General features: G+C 47.0%; 1 protein-coding gene across 2 annotated transcripts; it reads left to right on the forward strand.

The window, feature by feature from the left end:
• The first annotated feature begins 12,430 nt into the window (after positions 1-12,430).
• Positions 12,431-18,903, forward strand: LOC109503329 (protein enabled homolog). Of its 2 annotated transcripts, none has more exons than XR_006584823.1 (3): positions 12,431-12,669; positions 16,206-16,333; positions 18,513-18,903. XR_006584823.1 is itself a non-coding variant. In XM_019839403.2 (3 exons), the coding sequence occupies exons 1-3, from the start codon at positions 15,876-15,878 to the stop codon at positions 18,615-18,617; spliced, it is 444 nt and encodes a 147-aa protein (XP_019694962.1). In that variant the 5' UTR covers positions 15,138-15,875; the 3' UTR covers positions 18,618-18,903. The 2 variants fall into 2 exon arrangements, 1 of the variants encoding a protein (XP_019694962.1); XM_019839403.2 differs by lacking the exon at positions 12,431-12,669 and adding an exon at positions 15,138-16,086.
• The last annotated feature ends 800 nt before the right edge of the window (positions 18,904-19,703 follow it).

Here is a 19,703-nt window from a genome sequence, read left to right on the forward strand (position 1 = left end):
AGCCAGGTCACGGTCTCGCGGTCCGGGAGTTCGAGCCCCGCGTCGGGCTCTGGGCTGATGGCTCAGAGCCTGGAGCCTGTTTCCGATTCTGTGTCTCCCTCTCTCTCTGCCCCTCCCCCGTTCATGCTCTGTCTCTCTGTCCCAAAAATAAATAAACGTTGGAAAAAAAAAAAAAACTTCTCCAGTGTTGACAGGCCGTGTGCAATTCATTGGACTGTGGTCCCTTGAAGAGTTAGCTCCAAGAAGGTCAACTAGACCTCAGGGAGGTTCAAGGACACACCCAAGGTCATTGGTTGCTTAGAGGAGGAAGCTGGCAGGAGCTCTGTGTCCCTCCTCCAGCTGCTTTACCAGGCCAAGGGCTCCTAGAGGCCTTGAGGTGGGAAAGATAATCGCCGCGGTGGGGAAGGTGGGGACCGTGAATTTACTGATTTTATTCTTCTAGAGCACTTTTAAAAATAGTATATCATTTAGAAACATCAGACAATTTACACTCAAAAAGGATCCACTGCTTCTGATTGTGTCTCCTTCATTCTCTGCCCCTCTCCCGCTCACACTCTCTCTCTCAAAAAATAAACATTAAAAAAAAGGGGAGGGGATCCAAATACCATCTGCACTCTGTACCCAGAGGTCTGCTCAGAAAGACAAAACATGACCCAGCCTATCAGCCAAGGCTTAAAAAAAAAAAAAAAAAAAAAAAAAAAAAAAAAAAAAAAAAAAAGCAAACCAAGCCAAAAGCAAGGCAAGCTGCAAAATATGAGAATACGGTTTGAAATCTTGCCTTTGCACCAGCGCTGAACTTCAGTCTCCCCTCAGGACGCTGCCCCACTCTAACAAGAGTTAGAAATAAGCCGACAGGCAGAGAAAACTGCTGTGGATTCCATAACCTTCGAATTCCCAGGCAAGGCTGGACTGAGTCCGGCTAACGCAGTGCGTGTGGCTCCCGAGGCGACACCCTATCTTAAATCCACATCAGTAGATGACTTCCCTGTGGGCACAAAGGAGAGGTAAATACTAAATCAGACGGAGGGAGATAACCGAAGGCTCTAAGGGCTTGCAGACAAAAGAAATGCACAGAAGGCTGTGAATGGATCGATTAAGGGGTGGTAAACTCCGTAAGGAAGCCGACTGGCTGGACGCATGAAACAAATCTAAATACAAACCGGAGTCTGGAGATTGGGAACAACTGGTCCCTCACGTTCCCCCCGGGTGCGTCTGCGTGAGGTCAGCAAAGCTGGAGCCAGTGATCAAGACCTCCGAAAATACTGGGCGCTGTCGGCCAGACGTGGCCAGTGAAGGCACTGCGGGCGCGGCTGCCCCCTGGCGGTCACGTTGAGGATAATTCTCAACGCACGGGGAGCCCTGAGCACGCGGGGGGGCCAGGTGGCCTTCGCTTGGGGCTGGGTGAGGTGCTCGGAACCCGCTGTAGACCCTCTGGGCAGGCTGAACCTCCATTCGCTTGTCCAGTTCCGCGAGACGGGGCTCACCGTGGGCACCATTATGAAACACGAAGAAGAAAGCCTGGAAGGGGGCCCCTGGGGGGCTCAGTCGGTTAAGCGTTCAACTTCGGTTCCGGTCATGATCTCCCAGTTGGTGAGTTCGAGCCCCGACGTGGGGCTCTGTGCCGACAGCCCGGAGCCTGGAGCCTGCTTCAGATTCTGTGTCTCCCTCTCTCTCTCTGCCTCTCCTCCCGCTTGCTCTCTGTCTCTCTCAAAAATAAGAAGCCTGGGGCGCCTGGGTGGCGCAGTCGGTTAGGCGTCCGACTTCAGCCAGGTCACGATCTCGCGGTCCGCGAGTTCGAGCCCCGCGTCGGGCTCTGGGCTGATGGCTCAGAGCCTGGAGCCTGCTTCCGATTCTGTGTTTCCCTCTCTCTCTGCCCCTCCCCCATTCATGCTGTGTCTCTCTGTGTCTCAAAAATAAATAAACGTTAAAAAAAAATTTTTTTTTTAAAAAATAAGAAGCATAAAAAAAAAAAAAAACCTGGAAAGAGAGAAGCAGTCTCCAGGATGTGTCTCCTGAGGCACCTTCTCAGCAACAGGGGGCCCCCGAGGGCTCAGACGTCTTGGGAAGTCGCTAGGACCCCTTCTCCCTTCTGTTGTGCTGGAATCTGCTCAATCCCCCTCCCCCCATCCAGAACGAACTCTTAATCATCCTTTGGAAAATGGTGTCTAAGCCCCTTTCAGTTCCAGGCCTGTGACCACTGTGCTTCGCGTGGAGAAAGGACTGCACACCTGGGTCACCTCAGAGCGCCTCTGGTGTCGATCACCTCCTCCCCCTGCAACCCCAGTGGTGAGGGAGGGGTTCCTGCCCCAGGGATGGCGGGGGAGGACGACACTGGACAGAGGAGACCAACAAGCAGGCTCTCTGCCTCATTCACTCGCAGTCAGAGGGAGGGGGACGCTGCAGGCCACGCAGGGGCCCCACGAGGGTCACACTCAGGACCAGAGTGAACAAACAGAGCTGTGAGAGGCGGGCTCTATAGCACCAAGAAGGTGAGGTGGTCCGGGTCCCACGGGAGGGTGTGACGGGCTTGTCTGGAGAATTCCACGAGCCGGGCGGGAACTGGAACCCCGCGCTCAGGGGTCAGCAGGCCCTGAGCTTCTGTGTGAAGAGGAGGGGTGTTTGGCCGGGGGACCTTCTCCACAGGAGCCGAGGGGGGAGAGGAACCTGCGAGGAGACCACTCACAGCCTCCAACGGCACCCGGGGTCAGGGAAGCTCATAATTTTGGGCCTTGCCCCACGGTTGGGATGTCCAGGCAGGGTGTGCACTGAGTCGGGCGCTGGGCTACGGGGCCAAGTGAAGGTGGCACCCAGCCCCTGCTCCTTCGGCCAAGTTCAGCGCTCTTGAGTGGGGCTGTGGCTACTGACAGAAGGGGTGCCTTTCTCCAGCTGGCTCAAAGGACCCTATGGACTTGCATTGTGTGACCAGCGTTGACGCTCACTTCCTGGGTACCTTGCACACCCATCACCGAGTGTGGACTTACAGTTTCCAAGGTATGCTGTGGTGGGAGGGAATGCAGGGGGTTAGCAGGGTGGGTTCACTGCCCGCACCCCCTCCCCATGGGTCAGGAAGGCTTCCCCCAGGAGGACGGAGGGGGCTCTGAGGTGACTCGGCAGCAAAAGGCCTTAAAGTAGCCTAAAGAATGGAGAATATGCCTGCTTTCAGGAAAAGCCCGGAGACCCATAGGAAAGAACCCAGTTTTCCAGGCTGCTTTTTATAAAAAAAATTTCTAATGTTTATTTGGTTTTGACAGAGAGAGAGAGCGAGAGAGAGAGAGAGGAGGAGCAGAGAGAGAGGGAGACACAGAATCCAAAGCAGGCTCCAGGCTCCGAGCTGTCAGCATAAAGCCTGATGGCAGGGCTTGAACTCACAAGCCGTGAGATCATGACCTGAGCCCAAGTTGGACACTTAACCAACTGAGTCACCCAGGCACCCCTCCAGGGGTGGCTTAAAAACCACCCCTGCTTTTTAAACCCAAATATCACACTGCCAACAACGTAGAATATCGTTGGATTTTGAAGACATGGACGAACACTCTAGATCAGAGTTTGGCCAACGATGGCCCGCAGGCCAAATCTGGCCTGCCACGTGTTTTTGGAAATAAACTTTTATCGGAAATAGCCACATTCATTTGCACATTATCTGAGGCTGCGCTGGTGCTATAGAAACGGAGTTGAGTCCTTGTGACTGACATCCCATGGTTCACAAATCCAAAAATATTGACTATCTGGCTCTTTAAAGAAAAAAAAAATGTACTGGCCCCCGTTCTAGAGCCATCTTGAATATTTTAATGTGTGGCCACGCTTGGTAAACACGTGGCCCTGTGGATGCACATTCTGGAGCATGCAGCTACGGGAGTCACAGGAGAGAGACCGTGGGCACTCCGAAGTCACACTGAGGCAGGTCCCGGCAGAACGCCCCCCCCACGGATCTTCATAGGAGTTCTGTCTGTTAAGCATAGACTACCAGAATTTGGATTAAAAAAAAAAAAAAAAAAGTAACTACGATTAGGCCCGGAATTATGCACTTTACAATTTTTTGAGTGCTTCTGTGTATTTGTAAAATCCACGTGTCTATTGTGCTACCCCAATGTTTGTAGCGGCACTATCGACAATAGCCAAAGTATGGAAAGAGCCCACGTGTCCATCGAGGGATGAACGGATACAGAAGAGCTGGTCCATATATACAATGGAGTATTACTCGGCCATCAAAAAGGATGAAATCTTGCCATTTGCAATGATGTGGGTGCAGCTAGAATGTATTATGCTAAGGGAAAGAAGTCAATCAGAGACAAATACCACGTGATTTTAGTCGTACGTGGAACTTACGAAACAAAATAGATGATCATGTGGGAGAGGGGTGAGGGAGGGAAGAGAAGAGAGGGAAACAAACCACAAGAGACTCCGAATGATAGAGAACAAATTGAGGCTTGATGGAGGGAGGTGGGTGGGGGAGGTGGGTACCAAGGAGGGCACTAATTGTGATGGGTGTTGTATCTATTCAGTGACGAATCACTGAATTCTACTCCTAAAACCAATACTGCGCTGTACATTCACCAGAATTTAAGATAAATAAATGAACAAACAAACAAATAGATAAATAAATATTTGGCTAAAACACACGCACAGAAACGTGGCTGTCTTAACCAGCACCCTCTGTTGAAAACCCCTGGGCTGGACACCCAGGGAACCATCCGGGGCACATCTTCTGGTTGTCATAGCAGACATTGGCCACACAGGGGCAGAACACCCCTGGCTATTACATATCCCTGCCCAGCAAGAAACCAGGAGTCTCAGCCTCCTGGGGGCTCCCCCACCCCCCGGGGGGGGGGGGGCTTTTTTGGTTAACGTCAGGGCAACCCGGGTACAGTTTCCATACTTCCTTTGATTCTATTGTGAGGCAGGGGGACATTTCTACAAGGAGATGGAAATCAGGGCGGAGAGGGAACTTTAGATGATTGGATTTAAAACGTTTGAAAGCAAGAATTTCGGACCTGCTGGCATGGAAATGGCTGATTGCCAGCCAGGAGCTAATATGTTCGCTGCAAACTTCGTTCTTAAAACAATCGATTTGTCTTTTTCAACGTTTATTTATTTTTGGGACAGAGAGAGACAGAGCATGAACGGGGGAGGGGCAGAGAGTAGAGGGAGACACAGAATCGGAAGCAGGCTCCAGGCTCTGAGCCATCAGCCCAGAGCCCGACGCGGGGCTCGAACTCCCGGACCGCGAGATCGTGACCTGGCTGAAGTCGGACGCTTAACCGACTGCGCCACCCAGGCGCCCCTCGATTTGTCTTTTTAATAGGTAATCGACACATGGTAAAAAGCAATAAACAAACAAACCATCAAAAAGGATACTTCTCGGAAGCAATAAAGGGATTCTTCGGTCTCCTTTCGGAGATATACTATATACATATGAGAATAACCAGCTTTTGTGTACAAACGGCATACAAGAGACGCCAATCTGCATCGGGCTTATTTATTGATTTTTTTTCCTATTAGCAATATATTGAAGAGTGTTCCTCATCAGTGCACGGATATCTACCCCCTCCCTTTGAATGCTTGAACAGGATCCCATTGGGTGGATTTCCACACTGTCTTGAAACAGACCTCTCTTGATGGACATTTGGAAGATGGCTTCCAATCTTCTGCTGTCACATGAGGTGATGAGTAGACTTGTATATATGCCCTGGAAATCCGCTCATACCTAAGTCCCCAAAACTCCTAGAAGGTGACTGAGCAGCCAGAGGGATGCATTTTATACAATTTTAATCAGGCCAGTTATCCTCTAATGATGCCGGTAACTGACTTCTGTGAGCTGTCACTATTGTGTCAGGCACCATTCTGACTGCTTTAAAAAAACATTTTTTTTTTCAATATTTATTTTTGAGAGAGAAAGAGACAGAGCGCGAGCCAGGGAGGGGCAGAGAGCGAGGGAGACACAGAATCCAAAGCGGGCTCCAGGCTCTGAGCTGTCAGCACAGAGTCTGACATGGGCTCGAACCCATAAATTGGGAGATCATGACCAGAGCTGAAGTCAGATGCTTCACCGACGGAGCCACCCTGGCGCCCCCTGATTACCTTTTAAACTGTGGTAAAGGCACTGTGGATAAATCCAATTTACGGGAGATCTTTATTCATCTATTGTAGTAAATGAGATCTCTTTATAATTTCGATTTGCATTCACATCATTATTAGTGAGAATGAGCCTCTTTTTGTCTGGTTAAAAGCCATTTGTACTTCTTTTTCTTTGTGGCTACTTGTTTACGTCTTTCGGCCCTGTTGAGTTGCTGACCTGTTTCTTAACGCTAAAAGCCTTTGAATATTAAAATATTTGACACTCTATCATATGGGCTGCAAATGCTTCCCCTGGCTTATTATTTATCTCTTGCCTCTGTTAAGAGTATTTTGTTTGGGCCCCAAAGAAAATTTTAATTCTTCTGTGGTCGGTTTTATCGGTCTTTTTTTTTTTTTTTTTTTTTCAACGTTTTTTTTAATTTATTTTTGGGACAGAGAGAGACAGAGCATGAACGGGGGAGGGGCAGAGAGAGAGGGAGACACAGAGTCGGAAACAGGCTCCAGGTTCCGAGCCATCAGCCCAGAGCCCGACGCGGGGCTCGAACTCACGGGCCGCGAGATCGTGACCTGGCTGCAGTCGGACGCTTAACCGACTGCGCCACCCAGGCGCCCCATAAACGGTCTTGTTTTTTTTTGCAATTTCTGACTTTTGTGTCTGAAAGACTGCCACAATCTGGAATTATAAAAATAACCCCCCCCATGTTTGTGCTAGCACTTTTACGACTGTATTTTTTTTTTTAATATTACTTAAAAAAAATTTTTTTTTAACGTTTTATTTATTTTTGATACAGGGAGAGACAGAGCATGAACAGGGGAGGGTCAGAGAGAGGGAGACACAGAATCTGAAACAGGCTCCAGGCTCTGAGCTGTCAGCACAGAGCCCGACGCGGGGCTCGAACTCATGGACTGCAAGATCATGACCTGAGCCGAAGTCGGCCGCTTAACCGACTGAGCCACCCAGGCGCCCCACGACTGTATTTTTAAAAATTATAACAGCTCCATCTGGAATTTATTTTGGTGTAAGTATTAAAGCAGAGATCCAAATTTACTCTTCCCCAGATGTCTACACAATTGTCCCATGCATTTATGAGATAACCCATCTCTTCCACATTAATTTGAAACATCCTTTTCATTTAATATTATTTTCCTGAATGTTTCTGAGTCTCTTTTTGGACCTCATTCTGTTCCATTGATCTGTCTGCTCGCATGCTAGGACCGCGCACTCTTAATTTCTGTGGCTTTATAATACATTTTACCATCTCACAGGGATATTTCATTATTTTCTTTCCTCGGAATTTTCTCCGCTATTCTTTTTTTTTTTTTTTTAATTTTTTTTTCAACGTTTATTTATTCTTGGAACAGAGAGAGACAGAGCATGAACGGGGGAGGGGCAGAGAGAGAGGGAGACACAGAATCGGAAACAGGCTCCAGGCTCTGAGCCATCAGCCCAGAGCCTGACGCGGGGCTCGAACTCCCAGACCATGAGATCGTGACCTGGCTGAAGTCGGACGCTTAACCGACTGCGCCACCCAGGCGCCCCATATAAATGTGTTATTTATTTTTGAGAGAGAGAGAGAGAGAATGAACGGGGAAGGGGCAGAGAGAGAGGGAGACACAGAATCTGACACAGGCTCCAGGCTCTGAGCTGTCAGCACAGAGCCCAACGCGGGGCTTGAACTCACAGACCGCGAGATCGTGACCTGGCTGAGTCGGACGCTTAACCGACTGCGCCACCCAGGCGCCCCTCCGCTATTCTTGTATGTTCCATTTTCCACATGAATTTTAGACTCAATTTGTCTATGTTAATTTGAATGAGGTAAGGCTCTCAAAGTCTTTGTTGAAATAAGAAATCTAACAGATTTATTTACCTTATGCCTCCTTGTGAGGAAGAGAGAAGCCAGAAAAGTTCACAAATGCTTATACCTTTGGAAAAACAGAGGCACCACTTAAAATACTTCGTCGGAGCCAACTTAAGTAAGATGGCCAATGGGAATTAGAGCCTTGGGGGGAAGTTGAGGTTACTTTTCTCAGGGCAGAGCAGCAACCTTGAAAAAGCAAGTGACTTGCCTATTCGTTGGGATAACGTCTCAAGGATGGATGTTTATGATGCAAGATGCTGTCAGTTTTTTGCAGCTGCAGGGGGAGAAAGACCATTTCCACCCTTCACTTTTGCTGCAGTTTCGCTGTGGTTTTTCAAGCCTAAAACCTGGAATTCTGTTCCCTGGTACTGAGAGAAAAAAAGATGGGTCTGAAAAGCATAAAAACACGTTCTTGGAAAGGAAAGGCGAAGAATAAGATCATGAACAAATGGCGTGTGGGCTTGGATTATATGACAGTCAGTAAAGCTCGGAAATACAAAACAAAACGAGAACAACAAGGAAAAACAAAACCCTCCGTTGGTGTTTTCATTAGGATCATACTAAACGCACAGATTTATTTGGAAAGGACGGCCATCTTTCCACAAGACAGTCTTTCTATCAAAGGGTAGGAAATATTTGCGTTTAGTCGAATCTTTTTTTTTTTTTTTTTGTCTCTGGTTTTTAGATTTTCTTTGTGGGTGAATCTTACACATTTAATGCACTCTTGGGTGTTTTATCTTCTTGGTTCTTATTGTAACTGGAATCTTTTCTTTAATTATATTTACAAAGTGATTGCTGTTAATACAGATCCTTGGATATTGACTTGCTTTTTAGTATTTATTTTGTACCCATTCAACTTACTGGACTGTCCTACTATTGCTAACAGTTTTGCAATAGATTCTCTTCATTTTCCAACCATACAGGCAATGATAATTTTTGCTTCCTCCTTTCCAGGTTTTGTGCCTCTTGTCTAATTGAGTCAGATGATTCCTACAGTACAAGGTTAAATGGCAGTGGTGATAATGGGTGATTGTGTCCTGTTCCCCATTATAGAGTGCTTCTCATATTTTACCATTAAGCACTCGTTTCTGACTCGAGATATTTAAAGAAAATTTTTTTAATGTTTATTTTTGAGAGAGACAGAGACAGAATGCAAGTGGGTTAGCGGCAGAGAGAGAGGGAGACACAGAATCCGAAGCAGGCTCCAGGCTCCGAGCTGTCAGCACAGAGCCCGACGCGGGGCTCGAACTCACAAACCGTGAGATCATGACCTGAGCCGAAGTCGGACGCCCAACCAACTGAGCCACCCAGGCACCCCGACTTGAGATGTTCTAAATTTGGCATTTTACAGAATTGGTTATCTTTTTATTTACCAAGATTTTAAAAATCAGGACGAAATTGGAATTTAACAAACACCTATTATCTGTGAAGATGAACACATTTTTTTCTTCAGACTTGTTCATGTGGTAAATCACATCCATAGATTTCCTGATATTGAACAACTCTTCTGTGATTGGCATAACTGCATTTGTTTATGGAATTTATTCTTTTCATGCACTGTTGGATCTGTTGGCTAGTATTGGATTTAGAATATTCACATCTATATCCATAAGTGAAGTTGGTCTGTGGTTTCCTTACACTACGGGGGTTTTATCAGGTTAAGTTATCATCGCTCTGCTAGCTTCATCGGAAAAATTTGGAAGCTGTGTTCTTTCTCCATGCTCTATGGTAGTTTAAAAGCAGCATTTTCTAATCAATAAAGGTTTAGCAGGATTCACTTGCGAAACTGTCTGAACCAGATGCTTCTCTGGGTGGATGCCTCTATAGCAAATTTTTCAGCATCTTCTATGGTAACTGATATTTTCTGATTTAAAAAAATCGCTTTTGGAGGGTGCCTGGGTGGCTCAGTCGGTTAAGTGTCCGACTTTGGCTCTGGTCATGATCTCGGGGTCCGTGAGTTTGAGCCCCGTCCCTCTTCGGGCTCTGTGCTGACAGCTCAGATCCTGTGTCTCCCTCTCTCTCTGCCCCTCCCCTGCTCTCACTGTCTCTCTCTCTCAAAAAATAAATAAACATTTAAGAAAAGACTTAAAAAAATCTCCTTTGGGGTCAGTTTTGATTATTTATATTTTCCTAGAAAGTCGTTCATTTGGGCAAGGCTTTCAGACTTATTTGCACAGAAATGAGCGAAAGAATTAAGACATTACTTCTTAGATTTCCTCTATATCTCTGGTTATTCCCTCAACTATCCTTATTTGGTATGTTTGTTCTTTCTGCTTTATTTTTACTTTTTTTTTTTTTTTTTAAGTAGGCTTCATGCCCAGCATCATGGAGCCCAACGCAGAGCTTGAACTCACAACCCTGAGATCAAGACCTGAGCTGAGATCAAGAATTGGACTCTTAATTGACTGAGCCACCCAGGTGCCCCCCCCCATTTCCTTATTAGGGTAACTAATTGTTTCTCATCTTATTTATTCATTTATTTATTCTTTAAGGAACCAACTCTTAGCGTTATTGTTTTTCTAGCTTCTAAATTCTGCTCTTCTCCTTTTTAATATTTTTTCTCCCAGCCTTCTTTGGGCTTATGTTGTTATTCTTATCGAAACATCTGGAATTAGGTACTGAATTTAATATTTAAAGCAGCTTGATTGAGATACAAGTTTTGTATCGTAAAATCTACCCGTTGCCAGTTTGCGAGCATTTCCCTCAGCCCCCAAACTTCCCCCTCCTGTTTGTGTCGGTTCCTGCTCCCTCCTCTGGCCCCGTGCGACCACCAATTTGCTTCTGTCTTCTTCTTTTTTTTTTTTTTTTTTTGCCTTTCCCAGGGATTTCACATAAATAGAGTCATACGATATGTAGCCTTCTGGCTTCTTTCACTGTGTCTGGCTTCTTTCACTCGGCATAATCCTTATGAAGTTCATCCATGTTTATGCTGCATAGTAGTCCTCTGCAAGGACATAGCACTTTGTGTTTCCACGGACCAGTTGATGAACATTTTGACCGATTCCAATTTGGGGCTATTATGAATGGTGTTGATATGAATATTTACGTACAAGTTTTTGTGTGGACATATACATATATATATATATATTTTTTTTTTTTTTCTCAGTAGATACCCAGGAGTGAAATTGCTAAGTTATATGATATGCATAGGTTTAACCTTGAAAAAAACTACTGAACTGTTTCCAGAGGGCTGTACCTTTCAACATTCCAATCAGCAATGTAGGAGAGTTCCTGTTTCTCCACAGCCTTGCCAACATTCAACATCATGGCCACTTTTTAAATTAGGGCCATTTTAATGGATGTGTAGTGATAGGTCATTGGGTTTTCATTTGTATTCCCTTAGTAACTAATGATGTTGAGGATCTTTTCATGTGCTTGTTAGCTGTTTGTACATCTTCTTTGGCGAAATGTCTGTTCAAATCCTTTTTCTACTTCAAATTGAGTTGTTCGTGCTCTTATTATTAAATCATAAGACTTTTTCATCTATTCTAGAGGCAAGTCCTTTATCAGATATCTGATTTGCAAATATTAGCTCCCAGTCTGTGTGGCTTTTCTTTGCATTTTCTTCATAGGGTCTTTTGAAGATCAAGTTTCCCATTTTTATGAAGACCAATTTATCAGGGTTTTTTTTTCTTTTATGAATTGTGCTATTGATGTTACATCTAAGAAATCTTTTCTTCCTTTTTTAGAAAAAAATTTTTTTTTGATGTTCATTTATTTTTGAGACAGAGAGAGAGCACGAACGGGGGAGGGTCAGAGAGAGAGGGAGACACAAAATCCAAAGCAGGCTCCAGGCTCTGAGCCGTCAGCACAGAGCCCAACACGGGGCTTGAACTCACAGACCGTGAGATCGTGACCTGAGCCGAAGTCGGATGCCTAACCGACTGAGCCACCCAGGTGCCCCAAGAAATCTTTTCTTAATCCAGTGTCATGATGTTCTTTTATGTGTTTGTCTGTAAGGTTTATAGTTTTAGGTTTTACACTGAGATTGTACCAAATGATCCATTTTGAGTCAATGTTTTACATGGTGTGAGGTAAGGGTCTCAGTTTGTGTGTGTGTTTGTTTAGTTTTGCAAAGGAACATCCAGTTGTCCCAGTGCCCTTTGTTGAGAAGATTGTCCTTTCCTCATTTCTTAGTAAATCTATTTTTATTATTTTTTTCTTGTTAATAAGACCAGTTTTAGTACTTAGGTTTAACTATGTACTGTTTTGAATTCATTTTCTAGATAATATTTTACTTGAAGTTTCGATTTTCTTTTTGACCCAAGAATGCTTTAGGCTGTGATTTCCACATAACAAGCCTTATGTGTTGTTGTTGTTGTTTTTTTTTTCAATTTAAAAACCGATCTCTATTTTAATAATTGGTAGTAGAGAATATTTCTCCTTTCGAAATGTTCTAAGTTGCCCTTTACAGGTACACTGCGAGGCAGGTATTTTATGCATATGAAAATTCCGTGGGCCTTGAAAAAAGTTGTCTTCTGTGTTTACAGGACATGGAGAAAACTCCTCTGCTGCAGGAGGAATGAGGTCAAGGTGCAAAGGGAGGCAGAAGCCGAAGCCAGAAATGGACCTGCCCCCTCGGATCCAGCCCCTTAGACCAGCTCTACCCTGCCTCTGTCTTGCCTACTTGAACCTGGAAAGTCTCCCTTTCTCTAACTCTGGTCTAGCTTTGGCTCTGCACCCCAGAGCGTCCCGGGGGGAGTAGCATCATCACGACAGAGAAGACTCATTTGAGGTAACAATAACGCTTTATCTGTGTTCCCACCATTTCTTTAGTTTTGCTCTGTGGGCTCTGTCATGTGGGGTTCGATCTTTCCCGGCCCGCATCGTCATGTCAGGTGGGGGAAAGGGGACTTCATTCGGTAATTCAGACGTGCCGTCTCGGGTCACAGTCAAAATTCTGAACTCAATCTTTAGGGTTGAGGCTCCCCTGCTCTTCCAGCTCAGGCCTGCAGGGGGCAGAACTGCGGCGGGAAATGGCAGCTGGGTTGGTTCGTTGGCTTCCACTCCTGAGCCTGGTTGACTGTGCTGTCCGACCTCCCTCGGGGAGGGGGCAGTCTCACTGGTCTGTTCTGCGGTGGCCGTGAGAGCAACAGGCCAAACGTGCAGGGCTCAGGCTCTGTCTCGTGGGCGCACTCTTGCCACCTCGCGCGGAGGCAGTGCTCAATGGCGGCCCCGTGTGGCCCCTGGAGGCAACAGCAGCGTTGGATGACTCAGGCGGCCCTCTGCCTTGGGCTGCCCTCCCCACCCCCTCTGGACGAAATCCCAGCGAGTCCCGGTCAACCCGGAGGCCTTAGGAGGGTGATGAATGTAGGGCTTCCTGCTAACCAGGCACCGAGGGCCCAGAGAGTTCAGTGGGAGAAGACACGAGGTGTGGCTGTATTTGCCCCTGGGATTTATGAAATAGTTAACGTCACCACAATTTATTACCCTTTGTTTAAAAGTTGAGGTTTGGGGTGGTGAAGTGACTTGGCCACAGTCCCGCAGTGGGCACGTGGGGAAGTCCCAGCTAGAACCTGGCACCTCCGATTCCAAGGGCTGGGAGCCTTCCTCGGCACCTCCCTGGAGACGCGAGGTGACATGAAATGTCCTTCAACGGTGGAGAAGACAATGAATGGCATTACAAAGGAAAGGCAGGGTGCTTGGGTCAGGGTGCTCAGTTGGTTAAGCGTCCCACTCTTGGTTTCCGCTTAGGTCATATGATCTCACAGCTGGTTCATCAGATCAAGTCCAGGGCTAGGCTCTGCGCTGACGGTGCGGATCCTGCTTGGCATTCTCTTTCCCTCTTTCTTTGCCCCTTCTCTCTCTCTTTCTCTCTCTCTCTCTCTCTCTCTCTCTCTCTCTCTCAAAAATAAGCAAAAATAAAAAACTTAAAAAAAAAAGGAAAGGCAAGAATGACATATAGGTTAAAGATTTTTAAAACATGCAAAACATCTTTTAAATGTCCTCTGGAAGTTTGTACCCCCTGCAAGGCGGGAAACATCTGGAATCTGTGCTCCCGGCCAGAAGAGCTTGCCAGTGCCCTTTGTCTGGGGCAGGGCAGGGAGGAAGTTGGGTTGTTCTCCACAGGACTCCTGAACTGTCATTTTTAATGTCCTCTTGCACTGCAAGGAGTCAGAATTGGTTGGCGAAGTCTCCCTCCCCTAGAAAATACTCCTTAGAAAGAATGCCGAATGTGATTATGAGCATTTGTTTATTGACATTTTTTAAAAATGCCAGTTCTGACATCCTGAAATGTAAAGGCACTTGTTTCTATCCTTTTTTTTTTTCTTCTTCTTCTTTTTCTGGCTAATCAAATCCACACTATTGCTACCTTTGCTTCCAACTTAGACATCTTCTAAGCTGACTGGTTCTACAGTAGAGAAAGAAAAGAAGAGGGAGAGATGGAGAGAAAGAAAGAAATGACTAATGGATGGATGGAAAGAAAAGAAAGAAAGAAGAAAGAAAGAAAGAAAAAGAAAGAAAGAAAGAAAGGAAAAGAGATAAAGAAAGGGAGGAAAAGAAAGAGGGAGGGAGTGAAAGAGGGAAGGAAAGAAGGGAGGAAGGAAGGAAGGAAGGAAGGAAGGAAGGAAATAAGCCACGGCTATCTGGGGGAATTTGGTCTCTAATGTCAAAGGAACCAGAAGGTGTTGGGGTCCTTTCTCCCAGAACTTTAGCTCAGACAAATATTTACCAGGTGAATGGCTTTGTTTGATTGCATTTTGTCTAGACTGAACCAGAAGGTCTAAAGAGACATACACAAATAGGGAGAAAATTCTTGGCCCTCGTGGTGGTACAGCTTGTTCCATTTCACTGTTATGTAAGCATTCGGGAATGACAGAGTTAGCGTCATCCACACTGCGTACTAAGGCGGGCAGCTGCCCAGCCCCTGTGACCATGATCTTGACCACCTCTTCAACCCCAGGCACAGAGCACTTTCATTAGATGATGCCATGTGGCCATGGCCATGACAGAGTGGAGAATTCTTTTTTTAAAATAGCATTTGTAGGGGCACCTGGGTGGCTCAGTCGGTTGAGTCCAACTTTGGCTCGGGTCGTGATCTCATGGTTCGTGAGTTCGAGCCCCGCGTCGGGCTCTGTGCTGTCAGCTCGGAACCTGGAGCCTGTTTCGGATTCTGTGTCCCCCTCTCTCTCTGCCCCTTCCCCACGCATGCTGTGTCTCTCTCTGTCTCTCAAAAATGAATAGACATGGAAAAAAGATTTTTAAAATAGCGTTTGAATTTTCTGCATAAGCCTTCCACTTTATTTTCCCATAGTCTCTCAAGGCTTTCTGTGTTAAAGACACAGGGTGAGGTTTACATCGAAATGTAACATGCATGCAGAAAAGCGAATGTGGCCCAAGTGTATGATGCTATGAAGAGCCCCAAACTGATCAAATCCATGGAACAGATTATGACCAGCACCCTAGGGTCCTCCTCCTTCCACCTTTAGTTACTGACCTTCAGCTGGAGGAGATCCACTGTCCTGACTTTTAACATCACGGTTCCACTTTGGCCAACGGGAAGGGTTTCAAGGTCATGGATATGCCTCAGCAATGACAGCCTGCAGGGCAAGCGGTTGGGAGGATTCGTGGGGCTCTGGGTCCAGCTCAAAAATGACATTCAGGGTGTGGAATGAGAACGCCTTTGGTTTCAGACATCGCACCCCTGGCGCCTGTGAGCTGTGCGACACTGGGCAAGTCACTTCTCTGAGCCTGAAAGAGCATCACCCCCTCCTTAAGGGGGAATAACACTCCTGCCTCACAGGATTAGAGAGGCAGAAAGCGGGCCGAGAGCACCCAGTACAGAGCTATGCCCTAACCTTAGCTAGTACCCCTTGTAGAGTGTGGATGAGACCACAGGCCCCCTTTTTTGGCCTCCCCCATGTTTCTGGAGCTCAGTGAGCCCCACATCCTGTGCCGTCATCCTGCTGAGCTGAATGCGGAAACCTTCTGACCTCACAGATGACATACTCCTTGAAGCCTCCAACTCCGGAGGCGCCAGCCGCCCAGGCCCGCCCTCCCTGCCCTGAGGCGGCTGGCCTCGACAGCCCTCCCATTCAGACACCTCCACGGAAGCGGCTCCTCCCCACGCCTCCCCCTCCCCTGCCTCCCCAGGCTTCCTTCCTGTATGGAACCAGACGGGACCGGATCCCACTGCTCCCCCACCTTCCAGGTGAGGCAACTGTTAATCACGGTGGGAAAGGAATCGCCCAGGATCACGGGGCGAGCGCACAGCTGGGACCAGCGTCCTGACTTCTGACCCTGATCCGCCCTTTGCCTTTTGTCATCCAGGGACCTCCTTCTGGCCCCTTCTTACCTCAGCTGGTCGGTGTGGGAAATCCCTGTCTGCGCGGCACAACCAGAAGAACCACGGTCCAGCCGTCCCCCCACAGAGAGACCACAGGAGCCCAAATAGAACGGTGAGGAAGATTTCCATCCAAGTAATGGATGTCTGTGTTACTGAATAGGGAGCACACAGAGACGGTTAAATTTCTTTATATACGTAAAAAAAAATACAGGGAGAATTCTACCCCCACTCCCGTTCTCCATCTACCCAATTCTCTTCTTTTTTTTTTTTTTTTTTTAATTTTTTTTCAACGTTTATTTATTTTTGGGACAGAGAGAGACAGAGCATGAACGGGGGAGGGGCAGAGAGAGAGGGGGACACAGAATCGGAAACAGGCTCCAGGCTCTGAGCCGTCAGCCCAGAGCCCGACACGGGGCTCGAACTCCCGGACCACGAGATCGTGACCTGGCTGAAGTCGGACGCTTAACCGACTGCGCCACCCAGGCGCCGCTACCCAATTCTCTTCTTCTCCAAATAACTCCCGTTCTTACCGTCTCCAGCCATCCTTAAGGCTTTCCGATGCCAAAAGAAGCCAACTAGATCTATATGATTTCCCTACTTTTTTAGAAAGGGTGACAATACCCTCTTCTTTGCTTTTTTTCATTCCACAGTACACGTTGGGGAACTTTACACATCGGTACACAAACAGCTTCCGCATCTCTTTGTCACAGCCGCAGAGTATTCCGTTGTATTATACCCGTGTTACGTTATTGAAATAGAATTCGGATCCCACAAAGGTCACCCACTTACAGCCTACAATTCAGTAGCTTTTAGTATATTCGCGGAAGAGTTGTGCAACCAGCACCACCATTAATTTAGCACCCTTTATCATCCCTAAAAGAAACCCTTTACCCCGTAGTTATCACCCCACAACCCCCACCCCAGCCCATGGCAACCACTAATCTACTTTCTGCCTTTATAGATCAGTCTGTTCTGGACATTTCATGCACGTGGAACCATACAATGTATTGTTCTTTGTAACTGGAGCCTTCCATTTGTAATGTTTTCAAGGTCCATCCGCGTGGCAACACGTGTCCGTACTTCGCTCCTTTTCACTGTCAAATAATATTCCATCGTACGGATAGACCGCATTTTACTCCCCAGTCATCAGTGGATAGACATTTGGACTGCTGCCACTTGTTAGCTATTACGAGTAATCCTGCTGTGAACATCCAAACGCAAGTTTTTGTCCAGGTGTTTGTTCCCGTCTCTCCTAGATACAGACCCAAGAGTGGAATTGCCGGACCTTGTGGTCTGTTTTATAATTTGCTTATCTCGTCGCCTCCTGATGGAAGATTGACCAAATGACATCTTAAAAGCCAACAACCCTTGGGGTGCCTGGGTGGCTCAGTCGGTTGAGCGTCCGACTTCAGCTCAGGTCATGATCTCACGGTCCATGAGTTCGAGCCCCGCGTCGGGCTCTGTGCTGACAGCTCAGAGCCTGGAGCCTGTTTCAGATTCTGTGTCTCCCTCTCTCTGACCCTCCCCCATTCATGCTCTGTCTCTCCCTGTCTCAAAAATAAACGTTAAAAAAATTTTTTTTTAAAAGCCAACAACCCTTACATGTTTGGCAGGTGCTGATCTTATTAGCGAGGATTCAGGAGTAGGGCTGGGAACAGTGGCTGCACAGACCCTACCAAAGCTCCCTGCTTTTTTTTTCTTTTCCTCCCAGACTCTTACTGTTCTAGCACTTTCTGGTTAAATTTACTCCGATTCCGGTGTGGGCTGTGACTCCCGGGTGTGGGAAAAGGAAGCACCACTCTTCACAGCTTGACCTGTCATCCCACTGCCCACTGATCCCCGAGGGGGAACCCAGGTCCCTCAGCTATGTCCCCCCCCATCCCCCACCCCCATGCCTGTGTCTTCCTGTCTGGGTTTCCTCATCCGGGAGACAGTCCAAGAGGAAGCTGGTGACTCTTGACCACGGAGTTTCCTGACCCTGTGACAACAGGCCGCTGCCACACCTGACCGTCTGCCACACCTGCGACAGGTGCAGAACAGGGGAATTCAGGAACCATCCAGGCTATAAGCTGGTGAGCCAGCCTCAGGGAGAGCTGGAGACTCCTTGGTACCAGCATTGTTTTTAAACACTCCGTTGCGTTAGGCCTTCTCAACAAGCTTAAGCCAGGAAGTACTTTGTGTTCTGAGCCAACAGGAGACAGATTTCGATCTCCTGATTAACTAAAGGAGAGAAAATGAGTCCCGCTCTTCTCTGCTAAGTTTCTATTTGGTATTGCCCCCAAATTCTCCAGGTATCATGTTACTCCCTGCTCAGGAAACTCCGTGCGGCCAGACGTCAGTTGGATCTAGCAGGGAAGAGTTGTCCTTCTGTCTTCTCTTTCCACGGCCGCTGCTGAAACTCGCCTCCCCAGGAGTCAAGGAACAGACCACCTCGTGGAATGTGAGTATTCTGCTTCAGTGCACGGAGGGGCTGTTCTAGAATGCCTGCTCTATTTCACAGCATGAAATTAGAAGTGCAAGATGGCACAGAGAGAAAGGTTTGCCTTTTTACAGGATGTGCTTATCCATTAAGATACAACCAGCTCATCCTTATTTATTTTTACTTATTTTTAAATTTTTTTAACACGTATTTATTTTTGAGAGACAGAGACAGAGTGTGAGTGGGGGAGGGGCAGAGAGAGAGAGAGAGAGAGAGAGAGAGAGGGAGACACAGAATCGGAAGCAGGCTCCAGGCTCTGAGCTGTCAGCACGGAGCCCGACGCGGGACTTGAACTCATGAACTGTGAGATCATGACCCGAGCTGAAGTCGGAGGTTCAACCGACTGAGCCACCCGGGCGCCCTTTATTATTTTTTTTTAAAGAAAAGTGAAGAGCAGTGGACTGCAATAATTAAGGCTGTGAGTTTCCTTCATGTGGAAATGGACTACTTTTAAAATAATTTAATGTCCCGTAGTTCTTGGTTGGGTGTACTCTCTATGTATTTGCACACATCACATCCTTCTCTAACAACTCACAGTAGAGTTCTGAGCTCATAATGTGTCTGTGGGATTTATCCTATGACCCATCTGAATACGTCTGTGTTCACACAGGGCAAGAAATGGGGATTTGAGCTGGTCAAGTTCAATTAGAAAATGTTTAACTTTTTTATGTCCTACTTCTGTGGCTTTGATTCCATTTGCACTGGCTCTCCTAGGAGAGAAAACAGTTTTGAATTAAACAGCAATTAAGATTTTAATCTTCTGGTCTTGGAAGGGCACACGGTGTCATTACCCAGGGGCACCTCACCACGGAAACCGGAGAAGTGCCCACTTGTGCCCTTTCCTTTTTAAATTAACTTCTTCTTGAAGATAAATACACATGGTACAAAATGTACGTGAGGGCACTCATGAGAAGTACATCTCATCCCCCATACTCTTCCCCAAGTGCCTCCACAGGTACAATTTCTTGTGTATTCCCCCAGGGATATTTTATGCATATATGAG

Source organism: Felis catus, chromosome C2 (assembly GCF_018350175.1).
Source record: "Felis catus isolate Fca126 chromosome C2, F.catus_Fca126_mat1.0, whole genome shotgun sequence".
Classification (NCBI taxonomy): domain Eukaryota; kingdom Metazoa; phylum Chordata; class Mammalia; order Carnivora; family Felidae; genus Felis; species Felis catus.

Coding starts and splice junctions, on each gene's coding strand:
- LOC109503329 (XM_019839403.2), top strand. CDS start 15,876: ATGACATACTCCTTGAAGCCTCCAACTCCGGAGGCGCCAGCCGCCCAG. Junction 16,087..16,205: donor ACTGCTCCCCCACCTTCCAG/GTGAGGCAACTG, acceptor TTTGTCATCCAG/GGACCTCCTTCTGGCCCCTT. Junction 16,334..18,512: donor ACAGGAGCCCAAATAGAACG/GTGAGGAAGATT, acceptor CAAATTCTCCAG/GTATCATGTTACTCCCTGCT.